The sequence below is a fragment of the Hirundo rustica genome, chromosome 29 (genome assembly GCF_015227805.2).
Source record: "Hirundo rustica isolate bHirRus1 chromosome 29, bHirRus1.pri.v3, whole genome shotgun sequence".
Classification (NCBI taxonomy): Eukaryota; Metazoa; Chordata; class Aves; order Passeriformes; family Hirundinidae; genus Hirundo; species Hirundo rustica.
The window spans coordinates 1,705,718-1,725,212 of NC_053478.1; the positions used below are offsets into that span (position 1 = coordinate 1,705,718).

Consider the following 19,495-nt stretch of genomic DNA (forward strand, 5'->3'; position numbering starts at 1 on the left):
ACAATCCCAGCGCCCCGCACCTCCCGTTTAATGGGATCACACAGCTCGTTAGGCAAAAATGAGGAGAGGCGCTGGGAAAGCCCTGGGGGCCAGGGGCTGTCGCGGGGGGCAGTGCCACCCTCGCCGCGCTATAAATGCCCCGCCAGCACCGCGGCTGCCGCAGCCCGAATCCTCGGGGAGCTGATCCGCGCTGAGCCGGTGAGTTCCCAGCTTCCCTTTCCCCACCTCCCCCGGCCGGGCTGATGTCCCCAAGGCTGACGGCGGTGTCCCCAGGCTGGAGATGGCGTGTCCCCTGGAGCAGGCCATGGCCGTGATGGTCACCACCTTCCACAAGTACTCGGGCAAGGAGGGCGACAAGTACAAGCTGAGCAAGGCGGAGCTCAAGGAGCTGCTCAACAAGGAGCTGCCCATCTTCGGGAGCGTGAGTGACCTCGGGGACAGCGCCGGGTGTCCCTCGGGGGGCGGTTTGGAGGGGCAGGAGCAGCCCCGGGTGCTTCTCCAGGGCCGGGGCTCTGAAATTCCCCGAGTGGGACCAGATGGGTTCATCCCAACAGGGAGCTCGTGCTCCAGGGGAAAGCCCTGGGCAGGAGGAGGAGAAGGAGGAAGAGGAGGAAGAGGGACGAGGCCTCGGCTGGAGTGGGCGCAGCCCCCCAAAGGAAATTTGGCTTAAAAAAAAAAAAAAATATTTAAACCCACAGAATTATTTCGTCCGGCAAAGGAAATCACTCTCCGATTTCTGTGGTTTTTTTCTTTTTTTTTTTTTTACATATTTTTTTTCTTTTCTTTCACACCCTCCACTTCCCTTTCTTGGCTTGTGGTTTTCAACTAGGAGGTGAATTTTTCTTTTTTAATTTTTGTTTGTTTGTTTGTTTGTTTCTGGGGTTTATGTTTGGGGTTTTTTTTACCAAATATTTCCACACCCAGGAGGCACTTTTGGTACTTTTGGTCACCCTCCAGAGGTGAAGGAAACCCCTCGGGAGGCAGCGGAGGGAAGCGGGGTGGGAGCCCCTGAGCCCAAACCTTTCCTCCCTCGCAGAAACAAATGGACGAGGCCGAGTTCAAGCGGCTCGTGAACGACCTGGACCACAACAAGGACTGCGAGGTGGATTTCAAGGAGTACGTTTGTTTCCTGGCCTGCATCACCATGGGCTTCAACGAGTTCTTCAAGGACGACCCCAGCAAGCAGCACCGCAGGAAGTGAGCGCTGCCCGCGCCCGGCCCCGAGCGGCTCGCAATAAAAGCTGTTCCCTGATCAGAGTTCTGGGGTTCTGTTCAGGTTTTTTCCCCAAATCCCCGCTGAGTTCTGGGGTTCTGTTCAGGTTTTTCTCCAAATCCCCGCTGAGTTCCGGGGTTCTGTTCAGGTTTTTTCCCCAAATCCCCGCTGAGTTCTGGGGTTCTGTTCAGGTTTTTCCCCAAATCCCCGATGAATTCTGGGGTTCTGTTCAGGTTTTTCCCCAAATTCCGGCTGAGTTCTGGGGTTCTGTTCAGGTTTTTCCCCAAATTCCGGCTGAGTTCTGGGGTTCTGTTCAGGTTTTTCTCCAAATCCCCGCTGAGTTCTGGGGTTCTGTTCAGGTTTTTCCCCAAATCCCCGCTGAGTTTTTGGGGTTCTGTTCAGTTTTTCCCCAGCCCTGGCTGAGTTCTGGGGTTCTGTTCAGGTTTTTCCCCAACCCTGGCTCAGTTTTTGGGGTTCTGCTCAGTCTTTTCCCCAGCCCTGGCTGAGTTTTTGGGGTTCTGTTCAGTTTTTCCCCAGCCCTGGCTGAGTTTTTGGGGTTCTACTCAGTTTTTCCCCAACCCTGGCTGAGTTTTTGGGGTTCTGCTCAGTTTTTCCCCAGCCCTGGCTGAGTTTTTGGGGTTCTGCTCAGTTTTTCCCCAGCCCTGGCTGAGTTTTTGGGGTTCTGCTCAGTTTTTCCCCAGCCCTGGCTGAGTTTTTGGGGTTCTACTCAGTTTTTCCCCAACCCTGGCTGAGTTTTTGGGGTTCTGCTCAGTTTTTCCCCAACCCTGGCTGAGTTTTTGGGGTTCTGCTCAGTCTTTTCCCCAACCCTGGCTGAGTTTTTGGGGTTCTGCTCAGTCTTTTCCCCAACCCTGGCTGAGTTTTTGGGGTTCTGCTCAGTTTTTCCCCAGCCCTGGCCCTTCTCCCTGGCCCCGTGGCCGCACGCAGCCGGCTCAGGGTGACTCACTCCTTCCTCCAGCTCCGTGGGATTTTCCACGGCGCGGCTCAGGCCCGGGAGGAATTTTATTGGAGAGGTTTGAGCAAAAACAACCTTGGATGTGCTCCCTGACGGTCCTGGCTGGCTCGGGGAGGCTTTGGGTCATGAACAGAGGGGATTTTCCCCGCAGCTCGGGCCGTGGGTGACACCTCGGGGCTGGGGGGACCCCAAACCTGGGCAAGGCACGAAAGGCAGAGCCCGGCTCCCAAATCCCCTGGGATCTGGGATTCACGGAGCTCCCCCGGCCCCAGCAGCTCCAGGCAGGTCGGGGCAGGTTCGGGAAAAGTCCCTCAGCTGCTCTCCGGCTTTCCAGAGAAATAATCCGGGGTGTAAAAACCCCCACGAAGCAGGGTAGAGCAGGCAGACCCCCACAGATCCTGACCCCGAGCCCCCAGCTCCTCCCCGAGCCCTTCCAGATCCTTCCAGGAGCTCCAAACTTTTCCCTGCCCTTCATAAAGAGCCCCCGGAGCTCCCAGGAATTCCCACAAATTTCCACTCAGCCTTGGGGAGGGTCCAAAACCCCAAGAACCCCCGGAGTTGGGGAGGTGCCGAGGGGGTTCGGGAGCTTTCCCACCCCCGGGTTTTGTCATTCAGGAGCAGCAGAGGGGTCTGGGGACACTCGGGGGTTTATCCTGGGTCTGGGGACACTCGGGGGTTTATCCTGGGTCTGGGGACACTCAGGGGTTTATCCTGGGTTTGGGGGCACTCGGGGTTTAATCCAGGTCTGGGGACACTCAGGGGTTTATCCCGGGTTTGGGGGACACTCGGGGTTTAATCCAGGTCTGGGGACACTCGGGGTTTAACCCGGGTCTGGGGGCACTCAGGGGTTTATCCCGGGTCTGGAGACACTCGGGGGTTTATCCCGGGTTTGGGGGCACTCAGGGGTTTATCCCGGGTCTGGGGGCACTCAGGGGTTTATCCCGGGTTTGGGGGACACTCAGGGTTTATCCCGGGTCTGGGGACACTCAGGGGTTTATCCCGGGTCTGGGGACACTCGGGGTTTAATCTGGGTCTGGGGACACTCAGGGGTTTATCCCGGGTCTGGGGGACACTCGGGGTTTAATCTGGGTCTGGGGACACTCGGGGGTTTATCCCGGGTCTGGGGACACTCAGGGGTTTATCCCGGCTCTGGGGACACTCAGGGGTTTATCCCGGGTCTGGGGACACTCAGGGGTTTATCCCGGGTCTGGGGACACTCGGGGGTTTATCCCGGGTCTGGGGACACTCAGGGTTTATCCCGGGTTTGGGGGACACTCGAGGGTTTATCCTGGGTCTGGGGACACTCGGGGGTTTAACCCGGGTTTGGGGGACACTCGGGGGTTTATCCCGGGTCTGGGGGCACTCAGGGTTTATCCCGGGTCGGGGGGGGTTGGAAAGCGCCGGTTCCCGGGGCTCCCCGCAGCTCCCGGACACGTGCCCGGGCCACGCAGCCACCGAAATAGCTCCGTTACACAACGGGGGCCCGGGGACGCGCCGCCCTCGCCGTCAGCAAACAGAAACCGCTGCCAGGAGAGTGGAAAACAGAAAAAAAAATTAAAAAAAAAAATAAAAAATCCCCTGGGCACAAGCCCCGGCTCCGCAGCGCTCCTCGCTGGGTCCCGGACAATCCCTCGGGTGGGATGCGGTGCCCACCCGGACATCCCGAGGGATTCTCCCGGCCCGGGTGGCCCCTGCCCAACCCCGAGGGCACATTTTGCCCCTCCTAACCCAAACCAGCCGTGGGCAGCTCCCGGGGTTTCTTTTTCTCCTCCTTTTTTCCTTTTCCAGCCGTGTCCGGACGGGCTCGGGCTCGGCGCTGCCTCCCCGGCCGGGTGTGGCCCAGGCGGGGTTATAAATGCCAGGGCCTGGCCCTGGCTCCCCTTCCGCCTTTCTCGTCCTCCTTTCTCCCGTCTGAGCTCTCGGTGAGTCGGTTTTCTCCCCCCCTCCCCGTTTCCCTCTCCAGATGTTCTCCAGATGTTGCCCAGGCGGGGTCCCCGGGCAGGGCTGGGAATCCGCGTCTCACCCGAGAGGTGAAATCTGCATTTCACCTGCCGGGGCTGGAAGAGCAGCTCAGCCCCTCCCGTGCCCGAGGGGGCTGCGGCCTCCCCATCGCCCTGTTTCCCCATTTTCCCATTTTCCCCATTTTCCCATTTCCCTGTTTCCCCGTTTCCCCATTCCCCATTTTCCCCATTTTCTCCATTTCCCCGTTTCCCCATTTTCCCCATTTTCCCATTTCCTCATTTCCTAATTTTCCCATTTCCTCATTTCCTCATTTCCTCATGTCCTCCATTCCCCCATTTCCCCATTTCCTCATTACCTAATTTTCCCATTTCCTCATTTCCTCATGTCCTCCATTCCCCCATTTCTCCCATTTTCCCAAATTTCCCCATCTCCCCATTTCCTTGTTTCCCCGTTTTTTCCTATTCCCCCATCTCCCCATTTCCCCCCATCTCCCCATTTTCCCTTTCCCCATTTTCCCTTTCCCCATTTCCCCATTTCCCTATTTTTCCCATTTCCCCATTACTTATTTTTTTTGAGGTTTCCCAACCCAGCCGGAGTGGGAGGGTGCAATCAGGGACGGAACATCCCGGGATGTTCCAGGGTTTGGGAAGGTGCCAAACACCCCGGGATGTTCCAGGGATTGGGAAGGTGCCAAACACCCCACTTTGTGCCAAGCACCCCGGTTTGTGCCAAGCACCCCGGTTTGTGCCGGCCCGAGGCTGCCGAGCTCCCGTGTCCCTCCCGTGTCCCTCCCGTGTCCCCAGGCTGTCCCCATGGCGTGTCCCCTGGAGCAGGCGCTGGCCGTGGTGGTCGCCACCTTCCACAAGTACTCGGGCAACGAGGGCGACAAGTACAAGCTCAACAAGACCGAGCTCAAGGAGCTGCTGATGAAGGAGCTGCCGAGCTTCAGCGTGAGTTCCTCGTCCCGCCGGGAATTTGGGGAATCCGGGACGCTCAGGGACACCTGCAAAACCCCGATTTTAATTTTATTTTTAACCCCTTTTTTCCCCCCCCCCCCCTCCCGGAGCAGAAACAAACCAGCGAGGAGAGTTTGCAGAAGCTCATGAGCAACCTGGACTGCAACAGCGACAGCGAGGTGGATTTCCAGGAGTACGTGACCTTCCTGGCCTGCATGGCCATGATGTGCAACGACTTCTTCCAGGACCTCCCGGACAAGATGCCGCGCAGGAAGTGACGGCGGGGCCCTGTCACCTCCCCGGGACGCTCCCGTTGTCCTCACGATGCCGTTTCAATAAATCCTGACAAAGCCTTTTGCTCCCGGGGGTCTCTCTGCTCAAACCGGGGGCGTTGTGGTTGGGGGGAGCCGTTGTTCCCGCTCGGCCGGACCGGGAGCGATCCCGGGCTGGTTCTGGTTCTGGTTCTGGTTCTGGTTCTGGTTCTGGTTCTGGTTCTGGTTCTGTCCTGGGGTGGGTGCTGCGCTCCCCGAGGCCGCTCCACGCGGGGCTGAGTCAGCCGTGCCCGGCTGTTCCCAGGAGCTGCTCCCATCCCGCGGGGATTAACGGGAAGCTCCGAGCTGGAATTGCCGTGCTCACGCAGGGTCGGGGGTCTGTCCCTCACCCGCACTGCTGGAATCCTAAAAACTTAGGATTTGGGGGTTTGGGTAGGTGTGAGTCACGACAGAGAATTTTCAGTGTTGTCTGAGTCCTTCTTTTTCACCTTCTTCCTCCTTCTTCTTCACGGCTTTTGGCGATTTTCTGTAACTGGACCCCCCACACCCCCACACCTGACCCGGGGCCGCCTGAAGCCGGAGTGACCCACCCTGAATTCATCCCCCCTCACAGGGATCCGTCCTGAATCCATCAGGGATCCGTCCTGAATCCCTCCTGGCTGACAGGGATCCACCTTGAATTCATCCCCAGTGCCAGGGATCCACCCTGAATTCATCCCCCCTCGCAGGGATCCGTCCTGAACCCTCCCTGTGACAGGGATCCATCCTGAATCCATCAGGGATCCACCCCAAATCCCTCCCCACTGTCAGGGATCCACCCCAAATCCCTCCCCACTGTCAGGGATCCACCCTAAATCCCTCCCCACTGTCAGGGATCCACCCCAAATCCCTCCCCACTGTCAGGGATCCATCCTGAATCCATCAGGGATCCCCCCTGCCCCCTCCCCACCCCACCCAGGCCCTGGGGCTGCACCCGGAGCACCCCCAGCCCCTCACACGGGGCAGCTGCCAGCCCCCCTCAGCTTCTGCCCAAGGCCCCAAGGCCTTGTCCCCCTCCCCACCTGGCCTGGCCACCCTGTGCCCTGTCCCCATGGCACCCAGATGTCCCTGTCCCCCTCCCCACCTGGCACAGCCACACTCTGTCCTTGTCCCCATGGCACCCAGGTGTCCTTGTCCCCGTGGCACCCAGTGTCCCTGTCCCCCTCCCCACCTGTCCCTGCCACGCCCTCACACATTCCCCCGTCCTGTCCCACCCCATGTCCCTGCCGCGTCACCCGTGTCCCTCTGCGTGTCCCACACGTGTCCCCGTCCCCACACCCGTCCCTTTGTCTCCTCCTTGTGCAATTCAGCGTTTTTCTGGCGCCGCGTTCCTCGCGCTCCGGGATCTTGAGCCTGGCAGGGAGATGTTTCACCATCCCCACTTCCCAAAAGTCGGAATGACCGGGGCGGGGCTGGGCTCGGGGTGGAGGCTCCTCCAGACCTCCGGGGGTTTTGCCGCTCGTGCCGGGCACTGGGAGCGCTGGGAGGGCTCCACGTGAGGCACTGGGAGCACTGGGAAGACTGGGATGGACGGCTGGCGCTGGGCAGCGCCCTGCGTTATCATCGGGCAGCAATTCCAGCTGCCGGGAAGTGCCACCTCCCAGGACCCGCTGGCACGGCTCCGACACGGCGGCGTGCCCGGATTTGTACCCGGGATTGACTCCCTGGATTCGGGGATGTTGGGAAAATTAATCCACAAACGCCAGAGGTTCATGTCCGAAAAGCAGACAGAGGAATCCTTTGGCTTTATTCGAATAAAGGGAGAGCCCATGGGGTGTTTCCCCTGGGGTCTCCCAAATTCTTGGCCTCTTTTTATCCCAATTTCCCAGCCGCATTTCCCTCTCCCTTTCCTCATTGGGAGTTACAGACCTCTTAATTTAATACCTAAAATTCCCCTTTAATGCATAACCCCCCCTTTAAACTTTTAATTCTTACGGAATTTATGGGTGCCCCCCGCTGTCTCTTTCACCTTTCAATATCCGGCTTCATTTATCAACAAACCTACCGTTTGTTCGCAGAGGCAAATATCTTCTTTTCCTGTTTGTAAAGACAAGTGTGACTTTCCTCTCAGGGGGGAATGTCCTCACGGAGGGGTGGGACGTGCTGGCCGAATTCACCAAATTCACCAAAAAACATCAGCGACAAACCACGTCCCCGCTGGGTAAAACCAGCTCCGTCCCGCTGGAGACCCCCACCCAGAAAAGCTCCTCATCCATCACCTCCATCCGAGGCTTGTGGAACGTTCTGGAAACACCTCCCTGTGCCATCACCGACCCGCCAGGCCGCCCCGTCACAAATGTCTTTTTTTTTTTTTTTTTTTTTTGTCGTTTCCTTGTTTTGCCCGGACGAGTTCTGGGGCTTCCCCCTCCCTCGATAACAGTTCCTGGAGCCGGGCGAGGAACCCGAAATCCTCTCCTGGGCGTGCGCCGCCGCCTTGCACAATTCCCGGGGTGATTGGCCCCGAGGGAACCCGCGGCTGTCACGGCCCGCAGCTCCGCCAGGGTATAAAAAGCTCCGCGCCCGGCTCGGCCTCACTCCATCCTCCCTCTCCGCTCCTCCCGCGCGTCCTCTGCGGATCCCGGCGCTCCTCCGAGGTGAGCGGCTCCTTCCAGGCCGGTCCCTGCCCTCCGCCAGGGAATTCCGTCCCACCTCGCTCCGTTCCGTCCCTCCCCAGCAGGATGAAAACCGACCTGGAGCTGGCGCTGGAATGCGCCGTCAACGTCTACCACCGGTACGCGGTGCAGCGCCCCATCGACGACTACCTGAGCAGGAGGGAGTTCTCCAAGCTGCTCAAGGAGACGGCCGAGCCCTTCCTGAGGAACACGGTGCCGGTGAGACCCCGGAGACGTGGGGTGGGATGGGATAATGGGATGGGATGGGGTGGGATAATGGGATGGGATGGGATGGGATGGGATGGGATGGGATGGGATGGGATGGGATGGGATGGGATGGATGGGATGGGATGGGATGGGGTGGGATGGGATGGATGGGATGGATGGGATGGGATGGGATAGGGTGGATGGGATAATGGGATGGGATGGGATGGGATAATGGGATGGGATAATGGGATGGGATGGGATAATGGGATGGGATAATGGGATGGGATGATGGGATGGGATGGGATGGGATGGGATGGGATAATGGGATGGGATGGGATAATGGGGTGGGATAATGGGATGGGATGGGATGGGATGAGATGGGATGGGATGGGATGGGATAATGGGATGGTCTGGGATGGGTGGGAAAGGACCAGGAAGATCCTCTCATCCCGGGCATGTTGGGCAGGAACCCCTCCCACTAGATCGGGCTCATCCTTGGATGCTTCGCGGGATGGAGGAGCCCAATGCGGGATCCTCGAGGATGGGAGCGGCCCATAGGGAGGGAGGGGGGTTTTTTTTTTGGGGTTCAGCCCTGGCTGGGTGAGCCTCGTGCCGCAGCTGGGGCCGGGCAGGGTGTCCCCGAGCTGACTCCGCTCCCCGTTTGTGCCCCGGCAGCCCAACACCAGCACCGACAGCTACATCGCGCAGCTCTTCGCCAAAGCCGACGCCAACCGCGACGGCCGCCTCAAGTTCACCGAGTTCCTGACCACGCTGAGCCTGGTGGCCATCGATGCCCACAACAGGTTCCACGAGGGCTCTGGTGATGACCATGACCACGACCACGACCACGGCCACGGCCATGGCCACGGTCACGGTCACGGCCACGGTCACGGTCACGGTCACGGTCATGGCCACGGTCACGGCCATGGTCATGGCCACGGTCACTGAAATGGGAGCGTCTCCCACGGCGGCTGAGGCGCGGGATTCTGTGTCCCCCCGGGAGCCTCAGCCCTTCCCTGTAACCAGCCCTTCGTCACCTGCTTCTACCCTGTGGCACTGAAATAAAATCTCTTCCTTCGAGCACCAAACCCGTCCGTGTTCCGCGTCCTGGGGTCTGCGGGGAGGGGGCGGCGCCCACCCAGGCCGAGATTAAACACGGATCGAACGGGAAAAAAACAGCGGGAAGGGGAGAGTGGCACGGGGGGGTGGTTCTGGGGGGCAGGACAAGAATTGGGGGGTCCTCACTGAGGGGGCTCCTGGAGGGTGACGGAGCCCAGGGTGACCCCAAGCCTTGGCTGGTGGTGATGGGCAGCACCCCGTGAGTCTGGGGGCTCCTGGGGCTCATCCCAGCCCTGCTTGTCCCTGTTCCTCTCGGGAACAGCTCCAGGGAGTGCCGGAGCTGAAACACAACTGGGGGGGGGTCCTTCCACAGGTCTCTGCCAGGACCCAGCCCTGGAACTGGGGGTGTCACATCCTGGGGGTGCCACATCCGGGGGTGCCACATTCCAAGGGTGCCACATCCCAGAGATGTCAGATCCAGGGGTGTCACATCTCAAGGGGTTCACATTCTGGGGGTGTCACATATCAGGGGTGCCACATTCCAGAGATGTCAGATCCAGGGGTGTCACATCTCAAGGGGTTCACATTCTGGGGGTGTCACATATCAGGGGCGTCACATCCCAGGGGTGTCAGATCTCAAGGGTGTCACATTCTGGGGGTGTCACATCCCAGGGGTGCCACATTCCAAGGGTGCCACATCCCAGAGATGTCAGATCCAGGGGTGCCACATTCCAGGGGTGCCACATCCCAGAGATGTCAGATCCAGGGGTGCCACATTCCAGGGGTGCCACATCCCAGAGATGTCAGATCCAGGGGTGTCAGATCTCAAGGGGTTCACATTCAGGGGGTGTCACATATCAGGGGCGACCCATTCCAGGGATGTCAGATCTCAAGGGTGTCACATTCTGGGGGTGCCACATCCGGGGGTGCCACATTCCAGGGGTGCCACATCCCAGAGATGTCAGATCCAGGGGTGTCAGATCCCAGGGGTGCCACATTCCCAGGCGTGTGTGAGATGTTTTTGTAACCCCCAACACAACCCAGCAGCCTCAGCAGAGGCCGAGGAGCTCCGGGGGCTCCGGGGGCTCTGGGGGCTCCATCCCAGGAGGAACGAATCAAATGTTTCATGGTTTGGGACACGTCGCCCAGGTCACGACACACCTGAAAGCCACTGTGAGCTCCTGGGGGCTGAAACAGGAGTGGGGAAGAGCTCCTGGAGCCATCAGTGAGGAGACACTGAGTGGGAAACCCCCGGCCCAGGAGGATCCGACAATTCCGACATCAGCCTAAACTGGGAGCTTCTCCCCAAAGCCGGGAGCCTGTCCCCAAAACCGGGAGCCTGTCCCCAAAACCAGGACGCTGTCCCCAAAATTGGGAGCCTGTCCCTAAAACCGGGACTGTCCCCAAAAATGTGAGCCTGTCCCCAAAACCGGGACTGTCCCCAAAACCGGGACTCTGTCCCCAAAACCGGCAGCCTGTCCCCAAAACCAGGACGCTGTCCCCAAAACCAAGAGCCTGTCCCCAAAACCAGGACGCTGTCCCCAGAACCGGGAGCCTGTCCCGGGTGAAACCAGCGCGGTTTTGGGCGGTGACACAGGACAGCTGAGTTTGGGGAGCAGCCCTTGTCGCTCGAGGCCAATGTCACTCGCTGTCACCCTGGCGTCACCTGGGCACCTCTCCCCTTGCAGGGCTGGGCATCGCCAGCCGCACCCCCCACAGGATTTAGGGAAAAAACTGGGAAAACTGGGAAAGGAGCGGCACCAAACGCTTTTCCCTGACAGCTGGGCAACGAGGGTGCAGTTTGGGGTGGGTGACACTGAAATTTGGGGTGGGTGACACTGAAATTTGGGGTGGGTGGCACTGAAATTTGGGGTGGGTGGCACTGCAATTTGGGGTGAGTGACACCCGGCCGGGAAACAAAAAGAGCAATAAATGAGTCAGGGATACGGGAATCAAATCCCTGCGATGCCCCGGGGACACAGGAGCATCCTCAAACAGGAATGGGCACCCCCTGGTTCAGCTGGTCCTTCCCTCCTCCTCCTCCTCCTCCATTGTCTGAGTTTAAATCTTTTCATTGTCTTCATTGTCCGCTCGTTTTAGTCCCTGACACAAAGGTGACAATTGCACAACGCCTGGCAGTTCCTGCACCAGCCAGAAAAGATCCTGACCTCGGGTTTTCTCCTGGTTTTGTGCCCAGTTCCCTCCAGAAAAATCTCCGGAGCGGGAGCTGAGGCCTGGTAGGAATGGAAAACAATGGAAAATATTCCGGAAAACAAGTTATAAAATACAGACGCTGCCTTGTCTCGGGCAGCGTCCAACCAGCTGGGGTTGCAGAGAACAGAAATCACATCAAAAACTCATCCAAGGGACGAAGTTACCCCTGTTCCCGTGAGGAACTGTCCCATTCCCTCCTACATCAGAGGGAAAATGAGCAAATTTTCGGTCCCTTTTCAAAAACCCCCCCCCGAGTTTTGGCAGCTTCTGGCCTTGCCCTCGCCGTCGAGGCGTGACAAACGCGGGGATTTTCCCCTCCCTGAGCCCTGTCAGAGGTGACGGAGGGGACGAGGCCGGTGGGTGCAACCAGGAACCGCGAGCGGAGGAATGAGGCCGGGAGGGGCTGCGGAGCTCCCACCCGGCAATTTCCAGGTGCGGGAAACGCGGACTCAAGCCGGCGCCTGCGGCAGGCGTGTCACCGCCTCTGATGAAAGAAGACCTCGGGTATAAAAGGGCTGCTCCGGGCTCCCGGCTCACACCGACGGATCCATCCCCTGCAAACCCTCCTCGGACACCAGGGGTGAGTGGGGCGAGGATGGTCCTGGAGAGGGAGAAGCGCTTTGGGATGTGGCCGCGGGTTCTCCCCCGGGGTGGAGCGGGAGGTGGGTTTGGGGTGGAAAATGAGAAGAATTAACGGCGTTTTGGTGCCAGCTTTGGCAATTCCGAGCCCTCTGCCCTGAAGCCCCTTGCTGGCGGTGCCAGGGCGGCCTGACCCCGCTCCCCTCACCTGGAAAACATCCCCAGGTGTGTCAGAACGAGGTGTTTCCTTGGCAAAGCTCGCCTGCAGCCGGAAATATCCCCAAATCCCCTCATTTTCTGCTCCACACCAAGGAGCTGAAGGCACCCAGGAGCTCATCCCTGGCAGGACGAGGCTCCAGGCGCAGCTCCCGCTGACTTTCGGCTCCTCTCTCCTCCGGGGTTTGTCCCCGGTCCCCGCAGGTCCCTCCGGAGCTCAGCCATGTCCTCCAGCGCCCACAGCCACGCCGGCAGCCGGCAGTTCCCGGGGAATTGCACCCTGGAGAGGGCCCTGCAGACCGTGGTGGACGTTTTCCACCAGTACAGCATCCGCCAGGGCGAGATCGACCTGCTCAGCCTCGGCGACTTCACCACGCTGCTGAAGGAGCAGGCGCCGTCCTTCCTGGGGACCTGCGTGAGTGCCAGAGGGGCGATCCCACGGGATGGGGCTCGGGAGGATCCCGGGGGACGGGGAGCACGGGATGAGGGGCTTGGGACAAAATCCTGGCTCCTCTGGGGTTTAACTTGGGGCTGGGGGTAAGGCAGGGGAGGGTCAGGACATCCCGCAGCTCCCGAAGTTTTCCCGGGGCAGGGAAGGATCCCAGCAGCTCCGTTTGCACCCACGGGGGTGGAGCTGGAGCCGGGGAGGGCCGTGACCCCGTCCCGTCCCCAATTCCAGGACAGGAACCAGGCGGGATACTTGGAGAAGCTCTTCCAAGAGACGGACCTGAACAAGGACACGGAGCTGAGCTTCGAGGAGTTCACCATCGTGCTGAGCAAGGTGGCCGACGACGCCCACCGCATCAGCCACGGCTCCGAGCGCTGCGGGCCGGACCAGGACTGAGCCTGGCCACGGAGAACCGGGAAGGGGAAGCTTTGGGAACGGGGCTCTGGCTGCTCCCTGCCCGCTCCGAGCGGCCGCACTCATGACACAATAAAGCATCACTTGAAATCCTCAGAGTTTTTCCCGGTTTCTCCCCTCCGTGAGCGCCTGTGGGGTCACCTCGAGGTGACAGAGCTCCCTCATCAGCCGCTCTCCTGCCCTTAAAAATGTGTTTGGAAAGAATTTTTGCAGCTCCAGCCTCGGGGCGTCCCTGTCCTCGGGCACATCCTGGGTTGAAAATGAACCTCTGGTCTAACACGCTGCAGGAGGGGTGAAAATGGTGAAAATACGTTTTTATGGCTGTGCGAGGGCTCCTGCCCAGCCTTCAGAGCTTGCAGCTCAGCTCGGCTGATGTTTATTTTCATAAAACATTAAAAAAAAACCCCCACCTCTAAGGAAACCCAGTGTTCACCCTTTAATCCTGGGCTGCTCCATGTGTGCCCCATCCTTGTCCCACCCTTGTCCCACTCTTGTCCCATCCTTGTCCCATCCCTGTCCCACTCTTGTCCCCCTGCCACCTCCGGGCTGATCAGAGTGACCCCAGGAGGTTTCCTGAAATTGCACCAAAACGCTGCAACGCTGCAGCAACTCCCGGACGCTCCCGTTGTGAAATGTCCCCGACGTCCCCAGATGTTCTGAGCACCAGAACCCCCCACTGTGACATGTCCCCAATGTCCCCAGATGTTCTGAGCTCCAGAACCCCCCACTGTGACATGTCCCCAGATGTTCTGAGCTCCAGAACCCCCCACTGTGACGTGTCCCCAACGTCCCCAGATGTTCTGAGCTCCAGAACCCCCCACGGTGAAATGTCCCCAGATGTTCTGAGCACCAGAACCCCCCACTGTGACATGTCCCCAGATGTCCCCAGATGTTCTGTGCACCCCCCGTTGTGACAGCAGCACCCCCCCAGCCAGCTCTGGGGGTTTCGGGATGGAATCGCAGAATCCCGGGATCAATTCCCTCAGGAAAGAGCCTCCAAGGTGGAGTCCAGCCCGGGCCTTGTCCCCTCCTGGTCACCCAGACCCATGCCCGGCCTGTCCTTGGACACCTGCGGGGATGGGACCCCAAAGGCCCGATCGCCCTTTCCAGGAGGGAATTCCTGCTGGGAGAGCAGAGCTCTGTGCCGGTGGTGGCTCCGTTGAGCAGCTCACTCTAACCAGGAAACACCGGGAGAAATCTCATTTTGATCCCGAATTTGGCGGCTCCGAGAAACGACAAGGCAGAAAAAGCCTCAAAGCGAGGAGGGAACCCCGGAAAGTGGGGGAAAGAATAAATAATAATAATAATAAAAAAAACCCTTCACCTTTCAGGCACACCTGGGCTCCGCGGCTCAGGGCACACCCGGGGTGGGGAGAAGCCACCCTTGGCACAGATGGGATGGAGCTGCTGGAGCGGGGCCAGGCTGCGGACACGCCCGGATCAGCGTTCACGGAGAGCTGCGGGCAGGGGACGCGCCCGGCGCCACCTCTGTCCCTGGGGCCACCTCTGTCCCTGGTGCCATCACTGTCCCCAGAGCCACCTCTGTCCCTGGGGCCACCGCTGTCCCTAGTGCCACTGCTGTCCCCTGTGCCACCTCTGTCCCCGGTGCCACCTCTGTCCCTGGGGCCACCTCTGTCCTCTGTGCCATCGCTGTCCTCCGTGCCATCGCTGTCCCCAGTGCCACCTCTGTTCCCATTGTCACCTCTGACACCAGTGCCATTACTGTCCCCAGTGCCACCTCTGTGCCATCGCTGTCCCCAGTGCCATTGCTGTCCCCAGTGTCACCTCTGTCCCCGGTGCCATCGCTGTCCCCGGTGCCACCGCTGTCCCCAGTGCCACCTCTGTCCCCTGCACCACATCTGTCCTCTGTGCCACCTCTGTCCCCTGTGCCATCACTGTCCCCGGTGCCACCTCTGTCCCCGGTGCCATCACTGTCCCCAGTGCCACCTCTGTCCTCCGTGCCATCGCTGTCCCCAGTGCCATCGCTGTCCCCAGTGCCACCTCTGTCCCCAGTGCCACCGCTGTCCCCGGTGCCATCGCTGTCCCCAGTGCCACCTCTGTCCCCGGTGCCACCTCTGTCCCCGGTGCCACCGCTGTCCCCAGTTCCATCGCTGTCCCCAGTGCCACCTCTGTCCCCAGTGCCACCGCTGTCCCTGGTGCCACCTCTGTCCCCAGTGCCACCGCTGCGCCGTCCCGCCGAGGGGTCAAAGGTTGGGCTGGGCGATTTTGGGGTTTGTTTTTGGGGTCACTGGGAAGCGCTGGAGCCGCGGGCGCTGAGAATTTTGGGTTTCCGAAGCGGCCCGCGCCACGGGCGGGGACATTTTTGGGGACAGCGGCTGGAGCAGGGCTGCCCTTCACCCCCCAACCCCGGCACCAGAAAACGGCCGGGGAGAGGAGGAAAATGTGGGAAAATCCCGAGGGAAGGGGAAGCCAGCGGGTGAGGGGACAGGGCCACCCCCACCCCGGGGCACTGCCAGCCCGGCTTTGCGGGAAAAAGTTCCTTTTGGGGAACTGCCCCGGAGCCTTGAGCAACGCCGGGGGCGTTCTGTGGGGCCGGGACATTTCACAACGGGCCGGGCTATAAGGGACACGGCGGTGGCACCGGCCCCGCGCCCGCCCCGGGGGACACCGCCGCCGTGACAAGATGAGCAAGGCAAGTCCGGGGGGACCTTTGAGGTGTCCGTGCTTTCTTCCAGGTCGCCGGAGCTGGGAGGATCCTCGGGGAGCTTCCCTTGGTCTCCGCCGCGGCTCCTGGCTGAGAGAAACCATCAGCGCCGGGGCTCGGCTCGTGGGGAGAGAGGAATTGTCCTGGAAGAGGTTCCAAAGAGGCTCCTGGACCTCAGATCCTGTGCTCTGTGTCCCTTGCAGAGGGTTTTTGGGGTGTTTTCACCCTCTCTGTGTCCCCTGCAGAGGGTTTTTGGGGTGTTATCAGCTGCTCTGTGTCCTCCACAGAGAGTTTTGGGATATTTTCACCCTCTCTGTGTCCCCACAGAAGGGTTTTGGGGTGTTTTCATCCTCTCTGTGTCCCCTGCAGAGGGTTTTTGGGGTGTTATCAGCTGTTCTGTGTCCTCCACAGAGAGTTTTGGGATATTTTCACCCTCTCTGTGTCCCCACAGAAGGGTTTTGGGGTGTTGTCACCCTCTCTGTGTCCCCACAGAAGGGTTTTGGGGTGTTTTCACCCTCTCTGTGTCCCCACAGAAAGGTTTTGGGGTGTTTTCAGCTGCTCTGTGTCCCCTACAGCGGGTTTTGGGATGTTTTCAGCTGCTCTGGTTGGTTTTATCAGCTGAGCCAGGCCCCTTTTGGGGACGACCCAGCTCTCAGCGCTCAGCTCTCAGCTCTCAGCTCTGAGCTCTCAGCTCTCAGCTCTCAGCCCTCAGCTCTCAGCTCTCAGCTCTCAGCCCTCAGCCCTCAGCTCTCAGCCCTCAGCTCTCAGCTCTCAGCTCTCAGCTCTCAGCTCTCAGCTCTCAGCTCTCAGCCCTCAGCTCTCAGCTCTCAGCTCTCAGCTCTCAGCTCTCAGCTCTCAGCTCTCAGCCCTCAGCTCTCAGCTCTCAGCTCTCAGCTCTCAGCTCTCAGCCCTCAGCTCTCAGCCCTCAGCTCTCAGCTCTCATTTGGGGGTGCACAGGCTCCAAAGTCCTCCAGTCTCCTTGGAGAAAACCCCAACATCTCCGAGTCCCCCCCAGACGGGAGCAGCCGAGCCCAACGCGGCTGCGTCCCCATCCCGGATTTTCCCGGGCGTTTTCCCGGTCTGGGCATTTCCCGGATTCGGATGTTTTCCCGATGTTGGGCCGTTCCTCCCGCAGGCCCAGCAGAGCCAGGAGCCGCTCTCGGAGCTGGAGAAGTCCATGGACGTCATCATCGACGTCTTCCACCAGTACTCGCGGCGGGAGGGGGACAGGGACACCCTGAGCAAGAAGGAGCTCAAGCTGCTGATCGAGAAGCAGCTGGCCAACTACCTGAAGGTTTGGGGGGCTCGGGGCTGCCCTGCTCCACACGGGGAGGGATCCCGGGGTTTGGATTCACCCCCTTCCCCCTCTGCCCTCCTGCCCAAATGCCCCGTTCCCAGCCCTCACGGTTCCAGGTGAGCCTCATCCCCTCTGCTGCGAAAATCAGGATTGTGCCGCCCAAGAATCTCCTTTTCCCCCTGGAAACCGAGCCAGAAACACACCCCCAAAGCCCATTTTTGCTTTTGGACCTCACTTCCCTAAAAACTAAAGTTTTTTTTTCCCCACCTCTGGGGGGATTTCGAGCCGCCAAGGTCCTGCCCTCACCCCGTTCCCCCCGTCCTCCTCCCCCAGCACGTGAAGAACAAAGCCACCATCGACCAGATCATGAAGGACCTGGACGTCAACAAGGACGCGCAGATCAGCTTCGGGGAGATGATGCTGCTGGTGACCCGCGTCACCTGCGCCACCCACGAGCACCTGCACGAGGTGGAGGACCAGCAGCACCAGCACCACCACCACCAGCACCACCACTGAGGCTGCAGCCGCCTCTTCCCCGCCCTCCGGGGAATCCTGGAGCTCCGGGAAAAGCTCCGGAGCCGAACCCAGCCCCCGTCCCGCCCTTGCTCCCTGCTCCGCGTCCTCCCGGCGCCGCGGTTTTGCTGCCAAATAAAGATTTACCCCGAGCTCTGCTGGGTCTCTCTGGGTTTTCCTGGGCTCTGCTCTCCTCAAAGCACCTTCGGCACGGGCTGCAGGTTCCCCGGGGCGGGGTGGGAGCGGGGGAATTTGGGATTATGGAGGTTGGGATTGCGCCGGGATTCGGCAGATTTTTTTTTTTTTTTTTTGCGTTTTCAACCCAAATCTTTCAGCCTGGGAAATCTCCGCGGGTCTCCCAAGCCTGAGCTGCGGTGGTGGGCAGGAGCTGGGAGGAAGGATGGGGAGGGATGAGCGGTATTTTTTGGAGGAAACCCCTTTTTAGGGCGTTTTTGCTCCTCGGATGGGGGTGGACGCTCTGCGTGGACATGGAGGGGAAAGGGCCCCGGTTCCTCACCCAGAACACCCCAAATTCGCACCAAAAAAAGCTTCATTTGTTGACAACCAGCTGCTTTCAGGAGGGAAAAGGCGGCTGGAGGCACCGGTGGAGCCGCTGAGCGGCTTCCCAGGCTCCCGATTTCCAAACCCCTTTCGGGGGCAGGAAAAGGCGATTTCCCAAGGGTGACTCAAAGCCCTGAAATCGCCCGGCTCCGGGAAGGAACCTTCCAGAAGCTTCCCCAAAGCAGCAGAGCTGAAGCAAGACCCCCCTCAAGTTAACACAAGACCTCCACGAGTTTGCTTCACCCCTTCAACCCCAACCCGGGTTGCTTCAGCTTCCTCCGGAGTCGGTTTTGACAGACAAAAAAAATGTCAAAATTCCTCCTGAGGGCGTCAAACCCTCGGTGGGAGCAGGGCCCCCGCAGCTCTGCACCCCAAATCCTGCCGGGACCCCCACCCCGGAGCGCTTTGGGGTCTCTGGGGGTTTCGGGGTTTAGGTTTGGGGTTTTTTTTTGGGGGGCAGGAGAAGCCCCCGTGTCGCACGGGGAGCGGAGGCAGCCGGGCGTCACCACCCCCGGGACACGCCAGCCTCGGGGACGAGGATTTGGAGCGGGTGGGGATTTTTTGGGGGGGCTCTGCGGGGCTCCAGCCCCTCTGTCCCCGCAGCGAACACCCCCGGGGTGGAGGCAGGAGCCGGCCCGGGGCTCCGGGCGTTGCTGTAACCGGATATTTGCCAACCCCCGGGAGCTGCAACCTGCGCGGGGGGGGGGGCTCCTCTTGTGTCATCCCGGGGCTGTGGGGAGGGAGGGGACGGAGAATGACCCCCCCAGACCCGCGGGGATCCATCCCGATCCATCCTGGAAGCGTTTCCCAGCCCCAAATATTCCGGGATGCGGAGCCGAGGGCCGGGCTCCTGCTGCCACCTGCCGGGATGTGACATCGCGGCCGTGCGACACCCGGAGATGCCGCCAGGGTCCTGCCTGAGCTTCCCGAGGATGCTGCGACCCCTCCCCGAGCCCCCCGCCCCTTCCTCCAGCGCTGGGATAAATCGGATTATTTGGATTTCAAACCTTGAATCGAGCCCTGCGGGTTTTTGTGGTTTTTTTTTGGAGGGGCCGAGCTGTGGGTGCGAGGCGGCCCAGCCCTTCCCGAACATCCCAAACTCCTCTGTCCTCATCCTGTCATCCCGAAAACATCCTTGGGAGAGACCCCGGCATCTCCTCAGAGCCCTGAGCCTCTCCCCAAACCCCGCCGGGCTGCGGGGCTGGGATTTACGGATAACTGGGCGGGATCCAGCTGCGTCCCCAGCTGTGCCCACCCCGGGACACCCCCGGAGCCCCGAGGGTCCCCAGATGGTG

General features: G+C 60.3%; 5 protein-coding genes across 5 annotated transcripts; all 5 read left to right on the forward strand.

The window, feature by feature from the left end:
• The first annotated feature begins 91 nt into the window (after positions 1-91).
• On the forward strand, positions 92-1,201 carry LOC120764251 (protein S100-A4-like). Its single transcript, XM_040088111.1, has 3 exons — positions 92-198; positions 274-421; positions 1,037-1,201. The coding sequence occupies exons 2-3, from the start codon at positions 281-283 to the stop codon at positions 1,199-1,201; spliced, it is 306 nt and encodes a 101-aa protein (XP_039944045.1). The 5' UTR covers positions 92-198; positions 274-280.
• A 2,575-nt stretch (positions 1,202-3,776) lies between these two features.
• LOC120764252 (protein S100-A4-like) lies at positions 3,777-5,462 on the forward strand. Its single transcript, XM_040088113.2, has 3 exons — positions 3,777-4,108; positions 4,952-5,098; positions 5,218-5,462. The coding sequence occupies exons 2-3, from the start codon at positions 4,961-4,963 to the stop codon at positions 5,380-5,382; spliced, it is 303 nt and encodes a 100-aa protein (XP_039944047.1). The 5' UTR covers positions 3,777-4,108; positions 4,952-4,960; the 3' UTR covers positions 5,383-5,462.
• A 2,462-nt stretch (positions 5,463-7,924) lies between these two features.
• On the forward strand, positions 7,925-9,182 carry LOC120764174 (protein S100-A9-like). The gene is made up of 3 exons (XM_040087979.1): positions 7,925-8,009; positions 8,090-8,246; positions 8,910-9,182. Exons 2-3 carry the CDS (start codon positions 8,094-8,096, stop codon positions 9,180-9,182), a joined length of 426 nt encoding a protein of 141 aa, XP_039943913.1. The 5' UTR covers positions 7,925-8,009; positions 8,090-8,093.
• A 3,343-nt stretch (positions 9,183-12,525) lies between these two features.
• LOC120764359 (protein S100-A15A-like) lies at positions 12,526-13,146 on the forward strand. The gene is made up of 2 exons (XM_040088312.1): positions 12,526-12,717; positions 12,982-13,146. Exons 1-2 carry the CDS (start codon positions 12,526-12,528, stop codon positions 13,144-13,146), a joined length of 357 nt encoding a protein of 118 aa, XP_039944246.1.
• A 2,642-nt stretch (positions 13,147-15,788) lies between these two features.
• Positions 15,789-17,780, forward strand: LOC120764302 (protein MRP-126-like). The gene is made up of 3 exons (XM_040088213.2): positions 15,789-15,817; positions 16,965-17,123; positions 17,460-17,780. Exons 1-3 carry the CDS (start codon positions 15,809-15,811, stop codon positions 17,640-17,642), a joined length of 351 nt encoding a protein of 116 aa, XP_039944147.1. The 5' UTR covers positions 15,789-15,808; the 3' UTR covers positions 17,643-17,780.
• Positions 17,781-19,495: the final 1,715 nt, after the last annotated feature.